The sequence below is a fragment of the Choloepus didactylus genome, chromosome 10 (assembly GCF_015220235.1).
Source record: "Choloepus didactylus isolate mChoDid1 chromosome 10, mChoDid1.pri, whole genome shotgun sequence".
In the NCBI taxonomy this organism is placed as follows: Eukaryota; Metazoa; Chordata; class Mammalia; order Pilosa; family Megalonychidae; genus Choloepus; species Choloepus didactylus.
In genome coordinates, this window is record NC_051316.1 from 96,496,433 (window position 1) to 96,514,934 (window position 18,502).

The following is an 18,502-nucleotide window of genomic DNA, read 5'->3' on the forward strand; positions in this document are numbered from 1 at the left end:
AGTAACTTTCCTAGACTGAAAAGAATAAAGGCTTCAGTTAATATCGTGATTAGGATGGTGACACTTTTGCTTTCACAACTAAGGCTGATGAATAGCCACCAAATATAGAGGTCAGACAGGAACTGTGTTGGAACAGTAAATGTTCACCATCTCATAATTAGCTGCTGGATCATTCTAGTTCCATCCTGTACTCACTTAGATGCTCAGATGAGAAAGATGAATGTGAATTCATGATGAACAGTAATGTTCAAGAAGTCAAAGAAATTTTCAGATGCTTCTGAATACAAAATAGATGATGGAAACATAAAACCCAGTGAATTAAACTGCTCTCCCTTTTTAATCAATTTTACAGAATGATGTCACACATAAGTAATCACATTAGGAGATAGGACGGGTTTCCTATACATATACCAGATTGTGCAAGCTCATTAACTTGGGTTTATATAAAGGTTTTACTAGTTTCCAGAGGAGGCAGTACAAAGCTTTTTTAATACAGGTGAAAAACAGAACACAATACACGGGACAGAATATTAACTCATCAGAGACGAATTCTTAAGGCGCAATCACATCAGCCTTACTTTAACTCTGAAGCAATTTATATTTTCATTTCTCCCCAATGTTTGCAAAAGTAATGAAGTTCTTCCTGGTCATCCTACTCCTTGGGTAGCCTTCATTTTAAATATGTTAAGTAATTAATCTGGCAAAGTTTTCAAGCATTTTGGCAAATACTTCAAATATCTATCTCATTACTGTCAATCCACTTAAAAGTTCTTGAGTTTCAAGAGGACTGTTTAATTTTTTTTCAAAAATCATGGCAATTACATTAAACTCACTAGACTTAAAAGCTGGAATGGAGAGGCTGGAGGAAAGACTAGAATACACAAATTGAGGAAGCTAACTCCACTACATTCTTATCACTTCTTAGGTTAATCCACTAATACTTTTGAGCAAGTGGATTCCTACTGCCTTCTTCATACTCAATCACATCAAAGAAAGAAATCTTTAAAATCTCACACATTTAAAACATCTAGTTGACCTTTATTTGGCCCAAACTGGAATTCTCATGGCAAGCAACAGGAAAAGCGGGCCATGGCTCAGCATGCGCAGCCAGCTACAGATTTTTATGGCAAGAACAAAGTCTTTTCACTGTCCGGGCTGGGTTTTTTGATTTCTTGCTTATGCACTTCAGGAACGTGTATATGTAAAGTCCACTTTAAATTAAAGCTTCCAGGACACAACAGGAAAAATCATGCATCTTATTTATTTTCCAATCCCTCATAAATCTCAAGTTATTTAACTATCTGTAGAAAAAGGCTTTTATAAGCAGGTTTTGAAGAAGAAAATGAAGCAAAAAGCAGTAACTACGCCTGATATTTGACCAAAGGTGGAGAAAGATAACAAAAAATTTTTTAACCAGGTTTGTAAATAATTTTACAAATAAAGACTCTTTAATCTGTATTTCTACTACGTAACTTCCAGAAACATAATATTAATACAAAATACAAGCTAACTTTTCTTTTCAGAACAGACGAGTTAATTATACAAGGTCTCAATGAGCTGAGTCACTACCTCCCCATTTAACATTCATTATCCTGTTTGTGAATTCAACGTAATCATCAGTGGCTGCCAAATGTTTCCCATAGGTGATTTTGCACTATCCTTCCTGTAAAATAAGTATTGGGATGAAGTTTAGTAAGAAACATTTGAAGAACGACTATTGCTTCCTGAAAGCACAAAACCAAATTACTCCCTACTTCATACACACCACTGCCATGTAGACAGTTACTAATTCCTAATAAATCCTGTCATGAATCAAACCAGTGATGGTTAATGTTGAAATAGTCCTTGCTCCCGACAAGATTTTCTGAGGGAAACTTAGCTTCCCATTAAACACTGGGCCTGTTCTTCTCTGCCACTATCTCAGCAAAGACCCAAGCACCCACAACCATCTCAGAGATTTACCGATACCAGTTATCCGTGGTTCTACTCTCATCCCAGGCTCAAGCACCACAGACCCCTATTTCCTGCCTTCAGTGTGCCCTTACACCCGAAATCCACCACCTTCTCTTCTACAAAACATCTACATCTTATTTATTTCTACAGCCATAAAAGATTTAGCAACTACTGTGGAGAAAAATAAATCTCTTGTTGATTTATGAGTTAAATCCCATTACAATGAATTCCAACTATTCAAATTCTTTGTTGATTTAACATTTATTGTATCAAATGCTGAAGCAAATGGAATACCATCTAGGTTTCAGAAATCGTGTCACATTGTGACATATTTGTGACAGGATTTGACTTCTAACACCTAGGCAAGTTTGGTAGTTACTGCACATGAAGCAAAGACTCTAAGGATTTCTTCACCTAACATTTAAAAGGGCATTTCATAGTACTAGTTTAATTTTGATCTCTCCCTAAAGAGCAGAAACCATATTACACATTCCATGCAATTGATATTTTGGTATTTTAAAATAAATGAATGACAAGTGAGAAGAGGTGGAGGCATAAGGAAAATCCAGCTTCTATAGGCATTATGAAACCCAAGAGACCTTAGAGAGAGGGAGTAGACAGCCTCTGTATTTATTCATCAGTTCAAGGATGTCTGTCACAGTTCTCTTAAAAATGCCTGAAAATGCTGCCAGCAACAAGGAACTCAAAGTATGGGACAGAGTTTGTTATAAAAGAAGTTAATCTTTAAATATGTTCAGGAAATATACAAAGTGAAACCAGACAGTGGTCTATGTACAAGACTTGTGCTTGAAGCTTTGGTGTGCCTCCTTGGTTGATTTCTCAGGTACTAAAACCCATTCCAGATTAATTATTGATATAGAATGCAAATCAAACTACTGAAACATACTTTTTCAGAAGAGGGAAATAAAGGCACAGTAACCTGCCAAAATATATATTTTTTTCATAAGAATAGTATGGTTGATTAAAATAGTTTATCACTAGTAAAACTTGTATCACTAGAGCAGACAATAGAAATCAGTTTAAAAAAAAATGACATTCACTGAATTCCTGGTCTGTGCATTCTATGTAAATAATCATCAAAAATATATTACAATTAAAGGTTTGTAAGGAGCTCTGTTTGGGGTTTCTATATTTAGTATTTCAGATGAAAAGTACCAATAAAGCATTAGATATCTACTGTTCCTTTTTATATAATGTATGGTGATTAAAAGAGTCTATCTTGTACATGCAGGCTCAAAAACTTCCATGGTGAGAAATGTCTACAGGACTTAATCAATGATTTTATGCTCCTCATCAAAGGCAGCCCTGCACATCAAACTCCATGCCTACAAAATTCAATAAATTGTATTACATTTTAATAAATATTTCTGTGCATTTTTTTTGTTTGCTTTTTTGCTTTTAAGCTCAGCTTAAATTTTGTCAAGGAAACCATTTCACAATAGGGTATGTCACAACCTATCAGTAATATTCCTTGTTTATTAGAATCTGAAGGTGTACATATTACATCAAATATAAATATATATTATATTTACATTTCCTTCTTAGGTTTTCAATTTAACTGAGTGTTATTTATAGATAATGCCACTAATGTCACCACCATTACAATCCTCAGTGCAACTGGTATTTTCCTTCCATTAGATGCATACAAGATTAGACAGCATCCTAAAAGAGGTGTACTGTTCTTTTTTAAAAGGAAAGCAAAGAATGGGTATTCATGAACGGAGATCTAGGAATTTTCTTAAAGATTTTTCATTTTGTTTTTTAGAATTTCAAAATACCTGAAAAAATGTGGTCCCTTCTTGCAGTGCTATTCTCTACTTGGGGACAAAAAAAAAATAACAAAAAATGCAACTCAGAAAGGAAAAGAGCCCAAAGAAAAGAGAACCTGCTTGTTAGCTCATTAATCTGTTTAGTAAAGATCTGTTTTAAAATGTCTGAGTGCTGTACAATATTATACAAAACAAATCTTCAGCCTTCAAAGTAGCTGGTTAATTTTCACAGAGATCTGTTTGCCCGATTAACAGTCTGCGCCTTGGAGGGCCTTGGTCTTGGTCACTTTCGGTCATCGATGGTTTTAATGAATTCCACTGCTGCTGTGAACTGCATCCACCAGTAGGATTCTTCTCCAGACAGACAACTTGCATAAAAGCTACTGATATACTGAACAGTGGACAACAAACAGGGTGGATTTGCCTGCAGAAGTGAAGAGCAAAAAAAGATTCAATTACTCAGATGTAAAGCTCTGCCAAAATCATTAAACTTTTCTTCAAATGCTTTTCCATGAAAGAGATACTGGTGATTTAGAAAACAGTCCTAAAATTCTTTCCTGGAAGTAATTTGTAATCCCTAGCCACCATGAGTAGTAATAGTATATTGGAAAGGTAATCTAGGTTCTATCCTAGATGAACTATCTGGAGCTTGTTTACTTGAAAGCTCAAGTCCTTAAAGGTCCTTAAAGGAGGCTGAACTAATCCCAGTGGTTTCACTCAACAACCCATGATTTCAGAATGCTAGATAAATAAATAAATGCTGTAGGCAAACTGAGTTATATCTGGTTAAGTAAGTCCTGGCAGAAGCAGCTGAGAAAGAAAAGGATAATATACCTTCTGCTCTGAGAGTAACACAGAATGTCTACTGTTTTTTTTTTTCCCACCTTTTTCCATAAGGAGAATAAGGAAATAGGTAAATTAAGAGGTTAGGAAGACAAACTAAGATCTTTTCCTCAAAACCACCTTAAAATGAGCTCTGCAAAGGGAGCTAGATAGAAAATGTGTGCAAGAGAGAAAAGCAGTGGACAAAAAGAGGATCCGTGATGGCTGAAAACAAACTGATTCTATGGGTTAACTCTGAGCTAAGAGTTCAGCTTGCAGATAAATTGCAAACATTAAGAATTAGTGAGATATATGGCAAATGTGTGTTAGACGTTAACTTAAGATGTTAACTTAAGAGGTGATCTAAAAAATCATCTATAATTCTAATGTTTGGTTAATTTAGATATGTTAATGAATAGCTGACCTTTGCATAAAGAATCACAGATGGGCTATGCTGACTGGAACACAAGAACGATGTAGTACTAGTGGCTGTATGCACCCAAACTGCAGCCACCAGCACCCCCAGTCCAATGTTCTAAACAAACTTTTTAAACGATGAAACTTTAATTTTAAAGACAAAAAAGGACAACAAATAGCAGTAATTTAAAAATAATATGCTACAAATACTATGAAGAATTCAATGTGAAAGAAAATGGCAAAAGCACAATTAAAAAAACTTGCCCTCATTAATCTGTTTAATAAATACAGACTAAGTCCCAACTATGTGCCAGGCACTGCTTAAGTGCTAAGGATATGCTAGTGAATAATCGATAATGATCCCTGAACTCATGGAATTTACATGCTTTTAACCAAGAACTTCAGGCACTGCTTTAAAGGGTGCAAATGTTCATCTAGGAATCTAGTTCTTCCATCCTTTCTTTTGAAAACCTAATTTCTGGACAGAACAAATCCTGACATTAGACACTAACTGTGGGTAACAAAGAGGTCGAGACTTGAAAAAGCCCTGCATCACTCTGTTTAGAATGCCAAATAAACTTGTTTGATCATAGTGAAAGGCCCACCTTTATCAACACAAATACCAAAACAGGGACAAAGTCATCTGCTCCTGGGACAGAGTCTTCATTGGCCAGGCTTAGGAGGTTCATAATAGTAGAGCACATTCTCAGGATACACTGCACTTTGTCTCGGGGGGTTTTGTAAGCACTTATTGTCCTGATTTCTGATTGTGCAGATGGCCATGGTGCCTCCCGGAGGTATACCTAAGTGAGACCACAAACAGATACAGATACTCAATCTGATGGCGGCAACCACCTTGATAGCAGAGCTTGACCACAGCAACCTCCACAGCAGGAGGTAGAAGGGTAAAGTTGTTGCCTTTTCCTTTCTTCAGTAAAACCATGTTGCAGTTTCTTCCCCTGCACCCAAAGCCGAAGATTAACTTTTAAACTGTAATTCACTGTGCATTTTAAAATAAAGCAACCAAGATATCCACTCAGGAAAGGCATACAATTATACAGTCTGGAATTAATAACATTTCTAACAATTATCTTTCTTAAATAGCTAGAATGAAACTTCTCTACATTTAATAGCTGATTCCAAAAGCACAAACAAGCCCCTAAAACATGACACTTTAAAAATGGATATGTACCCTTACTGCAGTAGTTCTAGAGATAACACATTTGAAAAATAAAAAATAATTAAAAATATGCTAATTCATGTTCCATTAATGGGGATTTTAACAAAACAATCAGAAAGCTCAAATACCTGAAATTCTCCTGTTTCCTTCTTTTGTAAGAGTTGTATGACAGATAAAAATGCTAATATCAATAACTAAAAGGTATCTCTGAGGCCACATTAAGATTCAACTCCCTCTTCTGGAACAGTGTTTTTTATGCTTTTGGAGTGCCACCAGCCCCCTCCTTCAAACAGGAAGTTTCTGCAGAAGCCTGACTATAAAGCGTCAATGTACCCGTGACCCTGGGTGGAGGAGGTCTAGGCACCAGAGTCCTGCCTGCACACCGAGTGGCTTCAGCAGAGGCTTCTCTGTGCTGGTCCTCCCTCCTTTCCACTACTGGGTCTCTTTCAATGTCAGGGATTTTCAGCTTCAGGAAGCACCTTTGGAAACTTTACGGTTAGAATGAAATACATTCAGTGTAAACAGTGTTTTATATTTTATCATATTCCTATTTCAGTTCTTTCAAAAATTGGTAATATGCATATGGTATACGGAGTAGCTTTTAGTTAATGATAGTATTTACCATGCTATATAAACCTGTATTACCTCTGGTATCTGAAGAGCTCTGTGATTTGCAGTCACTACTTTTGACAGTCTCTGAATATGCTCATGAAGAACCCTGAAAACTCCCAAAAATACATATATAAGTACACATTTCAGAAAATAAGGTAGTCATAATTGCTTTTTTCAAAACGTTAAAAATATTTTACACTTATTTCTAAATACAGATTACAATTACAGTTGAGACTATCTCTTAGCTGTAAGTGTTCTTTCTTATCAAGAAAGTCTCTTTTCCCTCTCAGACACGGGCACACAACATAAGGTTGTTGTTATCAAGCTAGTTGCACCTGTCATCCTATTAGTGGAGAAACATGCAGATTATAGTGCATCCTATGGCTTAAAAAAAGATGATTATGAATATTGTATGTCTGAATATTTGAGAATGAGTGGCATCTATTGGGTCTCAGTAATGAATCTCATGGGACGTCATCACATGAATAGACAGGAAATTCTAACATTTATTAAATTGTGCCAACATGAGTGTGGTGGAGTAAGTTTAAATATTGGACATAATCTTTTGTACATGCTTAGTGCTGTATAGATTCTTACTCTGTATGATAGTGTTAATATTATTGATGCAAATAAAGATGTGAAGTATGTACAAAGTCTACAAAAAGAAGATAGGTTTTTGGCTGGAGACATTTAAGGAAAAATTGATACAAAATTTTCTTTCTGTGTGGTGGCAACTCCGGCTCTAGTGGGGAAGCTAGATGCTATTAACTTTGTGGAAATGCAATTGATTTTGTTTTGTCCTACATGAAATTTGATGGTGGATTAACCTGTTAGTCCTGTTTTTTGCATGCCTGAAGAAATGCTTCAGAAGGTGAATGTTCAGCCTGAATTACTGGGCTAGATTCGTTGATGCAAATGTTGCTTAATATAATTTTGCCATCTTAATAATATGTATTTCAAGTGCTTATCAGATTTTTAAATGACCACTCTAAATCTGTTAATATTTTGTGTATGAATTGTGTTAAATTCGTTTTAATAAATTATGTAAACTTACACATACTGTAAAATAAAAATCTATCTTTAGGTTTAGTTTTTTCTTCTGAGATATTGTTTTTGTGAGTACAACTTGATGCTTATGCTATGCATTTTTGTTTATGTTTTCATAATAAAGCAAAATTATATGGTAGTTAACAACTCTTGGGGCAGTTTTGTAGTTCTACTTGATTCTTCCCCATACTTTCATACACTGTATAATGATAACGCAAAATTTTGTGCCTAAAAGAATGTTAACTGTTAAAGACAGAAAGCCCTGTATAATGATTTAAAAGGTACACACACACACACGCGTGGATAAAAGAGAAAAGAAAGACTCATATGCAGGATTTGCTTAGAAATGCTGAGTGAACTAAGGGGATGCAGGAAGATTATGGAAGTTCTTTCTCGGACAAGGACAGCATTACAAGGGAGAAAGGAGATCAGCCCTTAGCCCAGGAGCTGCCTGGACACATTATTTGGTTAATAGGCTGAGAAGAAATAGAAGGATCAAAAGCCAGAAACCATAGATAACATGTATTAGATGGAAAAGGGTCTCAGAACATCCAACCCCTCATTTTACAAATAAAAATAATTAGGCTTAAAAAGATAAAGGATTTCTTTAGGCCCACAAAGGGATCAGCAGCAGGGCCTAAACCCAGCTTTCCTGGCTTCTAATGTTCTTTCCAGAACATCACATTGCTTCTCCACTCTAAAACCTGAAAAAGAAATGTCATAGAGGGGTGGGTAGGAACAATCGACTACAAGCTCGCTCTTCGCAGTAAGAACAGTCGGATTATCTTCACTCATCCCATGTCTAAACGCCAAGACTTGCCCTTTGGAGAGAAAACAGAGCCATCTGGAGTATATAAGTACAGAAAGGGGGTGGGCTAAAAGTCTCTGAGACTCTGAACAAGTGAGGGAGGCAGGCTGGAACAATCTTAATCCATTCACAGGAAAGTGAATCCTCTCAAACATATATGTAATATCTTAAGATTTCCATAAAAAAAAATCTTACGTAAACCACTAATGACCCACTCTGAGATCCTGTTACATGATCCCCAAGTCACTGGCACAGTAAGTGACTGTTTATTGCTAGGGAGCAGGGTGGCAACCTCAACATGATTGGGGCAGAAACAAGCTTGTGAAGCAGTGCTCAAGAAAATACAGTTGAGGAAAGACAAAAATGTTAAATCATATACACTCCCGTTAACCCAAAAATAACCACTGTTAACATTCCAGATATTTTTAATATTCAAATACATAACTTCATCCTAATAAAAATATAATGAGCATATATATTAGATGCCAAGCACTGTATCTGACACCATGATAGAGTGGTAATAAAAGCATTATGTTCCTGCTCTCACGGAGTGAACAATCTAGTGGGGAGAGAAGCCTTCATCAAATAGTCATGCAAACCAGTGGTTCTCAAGAACAGAGGACAGGAGACATTTGGCAATGTCAGAAGACATTCTGTTTGTCACAACTTGGGAGGTGGCGTACTGACGGCTTCTAGCGTGTAGAGGCCAAAGATGCTACTAAACATCCTGCAATGCACAGGAAATCTGCCCACTCCCACCCTACCCAATAAAGAACTGTCTCGCCCAAAATGTCAATAGTGCTGGGTTGAGAACCTGTGGTCAAAACATATATAAAATTCCAACAGTGGCAAACTCTATGAAAGAAAGGTACACAGGCCTGAGAGAGCCATAACCTAGTCGGAAAGGTTTCTCCAAGGAAGTGATGCTTGAATCAAGATCTGAAGGATAAGTAAGAATTAATTAAAAAAAAAAAAAAAAAAAAAAAAAAAGGAAAGAAAGAAAGAAAAGAGTTAATCACATGAAGAAGGAAGATAACATTTTAGGCAGAGTAAACAGCAGTGCCTTCCAAAAAGGCCATACCAATTTATACTCCTTATGGACTGATTTCCCACACCCCTGAAAACGACAGGCATTACAATTCTTTTTATCTTGTCAGTCTGATGGGTAAAAAATTGAAACTGATGCATTTCCTTTTATTATCAGATACTAAGTCTCTGCTGCATAGCTTGCCTAAAATATGGGACTAACTACAGAGTCCAACACAGGCATGAAATATAGAAGCACTCACTGGTCACGAAGTATGTCCCCATCCTGATTAGGATAGAAAGCAAGCTTGAAGATCCGATTCATCACACTTCGTTCAATGGCCAGCTGAGCATCCTGAAGCTGCTCTTCACTGGCATTTTGCCATATGACATCCTGGGCCATCACACCATAAAGGAACTGTAGAAAATCTTCTACCTGAGCAGTTTTATCATCAGCTGCTGTCAGTTTCTGAAAGTCTCCAATTCAAAATAATTTTTTTTAAAAAATAAATCATATGGATAATTTTAAAAAGCAAATTATAGAAATCATTTTAATCACTAGCTACATAAACTCTATAATCTTAAAGCCAAAGGTGTCTGGGTTTGGTTTATTTTAGGAGAATATGCAGCCAAGTCACTAAAGTCAGGAGAATGTAAGAAATATGTGAAAGTGTAAAAGCAAGGGATTTGTAATTAGAATGATTTATTTTGTTTTGAAGAGTGAGAAAATTTTTGTAGATCCAGAAATTTACCAATTTTCCCAATTTTTTATAAACCACAGATATTCTTTAATCCAGGATAAAAACATAATTTATTAGTTTGATATCAAAATTTAATTATTAAACTAACTCTATTAAATTATTATTATATTAAATTTTTAAATATGTAACTCTAAGTATTTAAGGAACTTTCTAAAGCATGCAAATATTCAAAAAACTAACATAACAAAGAAAAACAAAACTCCCAAATTTACCCAATTATATATGACTGAAGAGATGCTTAATCTAAAGAGAGTTACCTTGAATGAATTCTCTGATCTTCTTTTCTTTGCTCTCAAGCAGTAACCTCACACAAACAGTGGTAAAGTACCGATTGGCCACCTCTTTGTCCCGTAAAACTCTTTGGAGTAGCCTTTCCAGATGAGCCTGTGTGGTCTGTAGTCCTTGTCGACAACGAGTTAGATAAGCAATATATGGGGCCCTTTTCCTAAAAGGACAAATGTTTTGCAGGACATCAGATGTATATGGTGCATAGTTTCTTTGGAGACTGGAAGTCCTAATTTTGTCAAAAAATTATTTCACAGACTTTGGTTTTACAAATTGGCATGTCCAGCCGCAATCAAAATTCTTGTGAACTAATGATGTTGCCAGCTCAAGAAATAGAACCATCCTGCAAGCCTGTGAAGAGTATCATCTACTGGGCTGAACACTTAACTATCTATATCACTAAATGTTACTAATATAAAATGTCTCTTTGCATATTCTATTTTATATTGAAACATGGTCTCCACATATATAGGACCTCATACCTACCAGGAAATTGATTGCTACAGAAAATGAAAATAACAACAAAATAAAGGTTAATATATCACTTGGTCATCCTCCACCAATTAACTGCTTATAGTCTCAATGTAAGAACCATCAGAGCAACCTCCTATAACTCAACAACACAAAAACAAACAACCCAATTAAAAAATGGGTCAAGGATTTGAACAGACATTTCTCCAAAGAAGATATTCAAATGGCCAATAACTATATAAAAATGTGCTCAACATCCTTAGCCATTAAAGAAATTCAAATTAAAACTATATTGATATAATACTTCATACCCATTAGGATGGCTATTACTAAAAAACCTGAAAGCAGCAAGAGTTTGTGAGGATGAAGAGAAATAGGAACCCCTGTACATTGCTGGTGGGAATGCAAATGGTTCAGCCACTGTGGAAAACAATTTGGCAGTTCTTCAGAAAGTTAAACATGGAATTACCATATGACCCAGCAATCCCACCCCTAAGTAAATACCCAAAAGAATGAAATCAGGGACTTGCACAGATACTGTACACCACTGTTCACTGAAGTATTATTCACAATAACCAAAAGGTGGAAGCCACCCAGGTCCATCAACATATGAATGAATAAACAAAAGGTGATATATCCATAAAATGGAATATTACTCAGCCGTAAAAGGAAGTGAAGTGCTGGTACACGCTACAACATGGATTAACCTTGAAGACATCATGTTGAGCAAAATAAGCCAGACACAAAAGGACAAATATTATATGATTTCTCATATAAAATAGTTAGAATAAGCAAATTCATAGAGACAGAAAGTAGAATAGTGGCTATCAGGGGTGTAGGGAGAGGGGAAAGGGGAGTTATTGCTAAATGAATATGAATGTTTGTTTGGGATGATGAAACTAGTCTGGAAATAGAGTGGTGAAAATTACACAGTATTATCAGTGTACTTAATGTCAAAGGTTTGTCCACCTAAAATGGTTAAAATGATTTTTATGTTATGTACGTTTACCTCAATTAAATATAAATTTTTTTTTTTTAAAGAATCATTGGGGTACCCATTCCCTAAGCATCAAAGCCAGTTCACTTCCTAAGATCTCAGTTTTTCTCTATACCCGTTAGCAAGGAACTGGCAACAGACAAAGGGTAGCAACTTCTAAACCTAGTCCTGCTTCTGAACTAGTCCAGGAAAGTAGGCTCCCCTATCATCCCTAAACAAAGGGAAATGATATCCTAGTGATCCTGGTCTTACAGCAAAGGCATACCTCTTTGCTAAAAATGCTTTCTGTGCTGAGCTAAAGTAAACTGCATTTCTCTATTAGCAAGACCTGCCTCATTTATGACTGTAAATCTAGACTAAATATTCATATGTATTCTTTGGAAATCTATATTCAGGTGAACAAAGCCAAGAACTCTGCTAAGGAGAAAATGCTTGCAACTGAAAATCAGGTCTAAAAACCAAACATGTTGGCTAAATTACCTGTAGTCCTCAGCAATGGACGCGAGAAGTTTCCTACAAGTCCTGTTATCAAAGAGGCACACACAACGCATTGTTTCTTGAAGTTGAGCCATTAAGTTCTTATCTTGTAAATTAATTGCTTCAGCTATTTGAACTTTCAAGAAACATACAATTTCATTATCTAAATTAAAAAAAAAGAGGAATTCTGTTATTGTTGAGAATTTTCATGGGCTTACATAAGTTGTATGTGACACTTCAGCATTTACGATGTCAAATATCCCATGTTTAATGAGAACTAAGCTGTATCATCACTCCCAATTATAAAACACTCTAATGAATCAGCAGGAATCAAAGTCCCTTAAGAGATGCCAACATAAATGTATTAGGTTGAACCATATGGAACTGCTATATAGCTTGAACACAGTTGAACACTGGCATACAGTTCAACCTATACAGGAAAAAATAACCTATCATTCAGGAACTTACCTTCTGGGTCTGTATGGTCTGGTAAACCATTCCTTGTTGAATGGGTTAGCATTGGGAAGGTAACAGAATCTGCAGAGCAAAGTGCAAGCCTCAGTTTCTTTTTTGCATCTCTGAAGAATGAGTAGAAAACATATTAATTTCTTTATCTAGATATGGTTGCATTTTGTAAACATTTACTATATAAATTAATATACTACCTCAGGATTCAAATGTTTCAAATGGCTATTAAAAAAAGGTAATTTATTGATACGTTGTTTAAAGGAACAGAATTTCTAGTTACTTGAGGAGCAAGGCTGTAAAAGTGCTCTGGGCAAAAACCTTTCTGTAAAGTCACCAAAATTAGTCAAACAACAAACACTTTTTGAACTCCTTTCATATGCTTTGCTCTATGCTAGGTATAATGAGGAAAGTCAGAAAAGCATATTTTTACAGAGTTGGAAGGGACCATGGAAATCATCAGATACACAACACAAAATAAGAATCCCTTCTACTATCTCTCTTAAGAAATGCTGATCCTCCCATAAGACAAGTTCGCCACCTGACAAGAAGCCCTTTCTACTGCTCTGTTGCTTGGAAGATTTTTTGGGTGCTTCCTTTTAACTTCCAACTACTGAAATGAATACTATCTGATGGTAGAGCACCCTTCAATAGGTGTCGTCCTCCACAACAATGCAGCTTCTTGTACCAGAAGAAACAATCAAATCTCTCATCTGTTAGTGCCTATGGCCCTTCTTGGTCCTGCTGGGCAGGGACCAGAGATTCTTTAGAATATCCAGACCCACCATTCATAGAAAGGAGCCTAAAACACCTTAGAGAACAGGGCGAAGTTTGCTCCTTCTATGCAGGGTTATCATTTGTTTACCTCATCTGACTACCACAGAATCTTTCCCTATTAGTTTTCTTCCTAGAAAACAATTTAGAAATCAAGATGATCGAATATGATATGCACCCACTTTGCAAAGGCTCTTAAAAAATATATAATGGTTAAGCCATCTGATGAATTTAGCAAAATAAAATAAGTCATGGTTGTGATATAAAAATTCTGTTTACCACTCCCCCTAATTTTACTATAGAAAAGATTTATAAAGCTTCATAATATTTATAAATGAAATGATACGCTGTTTGAAGTCTGCTTTATAATAACCTCAGGGGGGTAAATATGAAATAGTATTAGCCATATCAATAACTGTCAAATCTGGGTAACTGGGTACGTCATTGTACTCTTCTATTTGTGTATATGTTGGAAAATTGCTATGATAAAAAGTTAAAAACAAAAAAGAGAAAGACAGAGGAAACTTCATAACTCCACAAGAAATGAGATGCCTTAAAACTGATACTCCTTGGCTGGGGAAGCAGATACTCCCAATGAAACAAAGGCAAAAATTTCCAGCTCCTAAAGTAATTTTCTATCTCAAGCCCCATTAGCGATAAATAGACCTGCCCAAGGCATGAGAAGGACAACAAAGTTAGAGGACTCCAATAGGTTTACTGGGGACAGTGCATTATTCAACAACTTCATAGTTGATCCTATCTGCTAACTATCCCAGTCCTCCCCTAACATTTCTCAAATAGGTTGGTAGCTTTGGAAGGCAGGAACATTGCAACTTGTTTCATCTAAATTACCTGTCTGACCCCTGTGGTCATATGAGTTTTTTTTTTATCCCTAGATTAAAGCCTTTAATATACATGACATCTTCAGCTGAAGCAAAGTTCTCTTAGTTAATAGTACTTCATTCTTATTTTTCTACATGTATTAAGACGATCAATGAATCACTTGACTTTGAGTAAACTGCAATGGTGATAAAAAGTCCAAACCCAAAGTCTTAAATACCTGTAAGAGAAAGCTGAATCCTGAGGGTGGGCTGCTTGGCTTGCAGAGTCTGGGAGATCATCAGCTGAGATGTTTTGCAGAGTTTCATCACGAGGAGAATCATGTGCACTCTCACCATCACCCATGACCTCTAAATAAAACCCACCCCCCAAAAAAAGGATAAGCATTAATTTTGGAATATTCTGGCAAGAGTAGGTAGCCAGAAAAATTCAACAATAAATTAGGATTGTTTTACAATAAGGGAGGAGAGAGGGAGGGAGGCAAGGAGGAAGGGAGGACAGGAGGAAGGAAGGAAGGAAGGAAGGAAACAAGGAAGGAAAGAAGGAAGGGAAGGAATAAAGGAAAGAAGAACAGACAACACAGGCAGAAAGACAGACAGGCAAGTAGGCAGACAGGCAAAAAGATAAGCAGAGAGAGAGAAAGAGATTTCCAACATAAAATATGAAGAGATCAGTTGTCTTGAGAAGAGAACGGTTTCATATCTGATACCAATCCTAATCCAAAACACTGATAGTCTATGTTAATTTAACAAAGTTAATATTCTGTAATCAGAATCACTGAAGCACAGAACTAAAAGGGGCCTCAAAAATCATGTTATATGACACCATTTTCTAGCCATGGACTCCTGACTCCTGCCCAGTCAGAAAATTACCTGCTGTTAATTCCTTAGCTAGCCAAGGGCTCCTTATTCTCCTGACTAGATAGAACTCCTCTCACTACACCCACAAATGAGCCAGGGTACTAACTTATAAATGCCGCAAGGACAGATCTGTGGTTCCCACAGTTGTTTTTATATTTTTAAATAATTGATTTATATTAATTAAATTCCTGATTATAATAAAGAGATTACAAGTACACAGGAAAATAAATATCCTTATTCTTAGGAGATAAGTTAATTTCAAATGCTTCAGAAACAAAAGAAAAAACAACATATATATATAGATACATAAATGTGGCAAAATGTTAACAATTGAAAAGTTTAGGTAGAGAGTATACAGACCTTCACTGTATTATTCTTTCAAATTTTCTGTTATTTTATAATTTTGCAAAAAAAAAAAAAATGTGGGAGGGAAGTTCTCTTTCCTTGCCTCTGCTCTCGAACTCTCAAGGAGTCCACCTCAGAGACAAAGCATGTTAACAGGTTCTTGTGGATTCTTCCAAAGATAACTCTGTATACACAGAAGCAAAAATCTGTGCAGTATATTTTTTATGCTTTTGTACACTTTTGTTTCCCATTAATATATCTTGGGAACTGCACCATACTTTTCTGACAGGTAGTATTTATTTCACTGTGAAGAAACAGAATCCTTTAAAAAATAAGTATCAAGCAACAAGGGATTACCTATCCTGAGTCTGCTTCCACATCTACACTGGGAGTGTATAACCAGATAAAACTACACTTTGGTAGACAGTGAAAAAGAACCTCCTCCATTATAGCATACTCTTCTGTGCCAGTTACCCTAGACTCACGGGGATGACAACTCTAAGGCACTTGAACATTTGGGGGTACCCAGGCTTAGTGAGGAAAGTGTAGAGTGGGACATAAATTCACTGTTTGGTTATAAAATCTGTAATTTTGAAATAGTAAACTGACTCTCTTAGCTATTCCCTTTTATACAGACTACTTTTAATTTAGATTACGCTTACTACTGATATAAAAGTTAGTATTCAAATCTTTGTATCATGATTACTACCTGTACTTTCATAGTTTGCCATTGCTCCTTCATTGGGGCTGGTTCGCTTAATGGCATTCCTGTATTTGTCCAGAATATCCTCAGCGACCTGAGCTTGTGCACTGAGTCTAGGGCTGGGATCATCTGCAGGGGAAAGCAGAGAGCACTAAAATTAGCTCCCTTTGGTTTGCATAAATTCTGATGTTAGTATGACACCAGTAGCAAAATCCCGAGGGCAGATTATGAGTTAAGACTTTAAAAGAGCACATATCTCAATGTTAAGAGGCACCATGCAGCTGCCTTCTCATCCCATTTCTAGGTCTTAGAGCCTTGCAAAAGCAGGGAATTGGGAGGAGTAGCTCCACTTCCTCACCATCATCAGAATTCTACATCATAGTGTCATCAAAGTTCAACCAGACTGAGTGGATGATGGATTTTCTAAAGTGCTTACACCCAAATCACTATTAGCAATTCATGCTAACAGAACTTTTAACAAAGCATTTTTATATGCAGACTTCATTTATTTGGAACTCTCCATGCTGAGGGAGGAAAAAAAGTATTCAAATTTAGAATTAAGTACTTTGTAATAACAAAAAATCCCTTCTCTTCCATTCTTCTTTCATGTATTTCTCTCTATATACATTTGAAAACTACAGATAGTCACATTCTATCTCACTAAATCTCACCATGACAGTGCAGCTGCTGGAATAGAGCACTTTGTGCATGCAATGGTTTCAGAGGCACTCCTAGATAATCTAGACATTCTTGGGGAGTGCTGGAATTGTACCTGGGATGCACAGAAAAAAAGCTTATCACAATCACAAATGCAGCACTGTTTACTGACAGGACCATTATCCTATTACCAAAATAAGCACATCAGAAAGTTTTCCTGGAGTCTAAAATGGCCATTAATGGGTTGTCAAAGCAAAGAATTGCTACAGTTCTATGACGCAAAATAAAGTTTCATTGTCAAACACAAACTCCTGGGACAGATCTGGGCCAAGCAAGTGACCATAAATGTCCACATTCTGGTAGAACAGAAAAATTCTAGACACATCAAAATCACTATATGTGTGGGAATATGCATGTGCCCATGTTAACAACAGCTAATATTAACAGCAGCTAACATTTGTTGAACACTTACCACGTGCCAGGAACTGTGCTAGGCACCTTACACAAACTATCTCAATTACCAACCCAATGATCCTATAGGGAGCTACTCTAATCACCCACCATTTTACAGAAGAGGAAACCAAAACAGAGAGAGGTTAAGTAGCATGCCCATAGACTCTTCTTTTGTTTCCATGAGATGAATACTTGGTATTCATGTAAAATTAAAATAAAAACTATAGAGAGGGGGAGATTTCCAAAGTAATTTACCTTTCTGCTATAATGGTATTTGGATGTTTAAGGTATTCCTAATAAAATTTGATCTTTTTAAAAATGTATACCGATAAAACCTTTATCATCATAGAGTGCTGTTTTGGAAAGAGAGTACTTTTTGGCTACTGGTTTTGAGTACTGGTGAGGGCTTTGAAAAAAGTACAGGACAATTTGGCTAAACAAAGTGAAAGCCAACATGTTGCTTATTCCTTGTATTTCTACAATAGTGTTCTTAAAAATTTTATCACAGGAAAATAATCAAAACAAACAAACAAAAAACACAATACATACAAAGCTGTGAGTAGTACTGTCACAGTAAAAAATTGGAAACAACTTATATTTCCAATACTAAGAGAATATTTATGCTGTAGTAGAGTCATGATAAGATTTTATAGCCAATAAAAATGATTAAGAAACCAACCATATCTAGTAGAAATAGGGAGAGGGTTTATGAAATAACATGGTAAAAGAAGAACACGAAGTTATATGCATACTCTGATT

The 18,502-nt window shown here is 36.1% G+C and overlaps 1 protein-coding gene across 5 annotated transcripts in view; it reads right to left on the reverse strand.

The window, feature by feature from the left end:
* Window positions 1-316: 316 nt before the first annotated feature.
* Window positions 317-18,502, reverse strand: part of GAPVD1 (GTPase activating protein and VPS9 domains 1) — a 128,322-nt gene continuing 110,136 nt past the window's right edge. For all 5 annotated transcript variants that reach the window (XM_037850943.1, XM_037850942.1, XM_037850940.1 and 2 more), the window contains 9 exons: window positions 16,640-16,762; window positions 14,946-15,075; window positions 13,115-13,224; window positions 12,650-12,809; window positions 10,674-10,861; window positions 9,919-10,132; window positions 6,808-6,880; window positions 5,588-5,785; window positions 317-4,167 (listed from right to left, as the gene is read on the reverse strand). In XM_037850943.1, coding sequence (XP_037706871.1) covers window positions 4,027-4,167; window positions 5,588-5,785; window positions 6,808-6,880; window positions 9,919-10,132; window positions 10,674-10,861; window positions 12,650-12,809; window positions 13,115-13,224; window positions 14,946-15,075; window positions 16,640-16,762 — 1,337 coding nt within the window. In that variant the 3' untranslated portion in view covers window positions 317-4,026. The remainder of the gene's footprint in view (window positions 4,168-5,587; window positions 5,786-6,807; window positions 6,881-9,918; window positions 10,133-10,673; window positions 10,862-12,649; window positions 12,810-13,114; window positions 13,225-14,945; window positions 15,076-16,639; window positions 16,763-18,502) is intronic.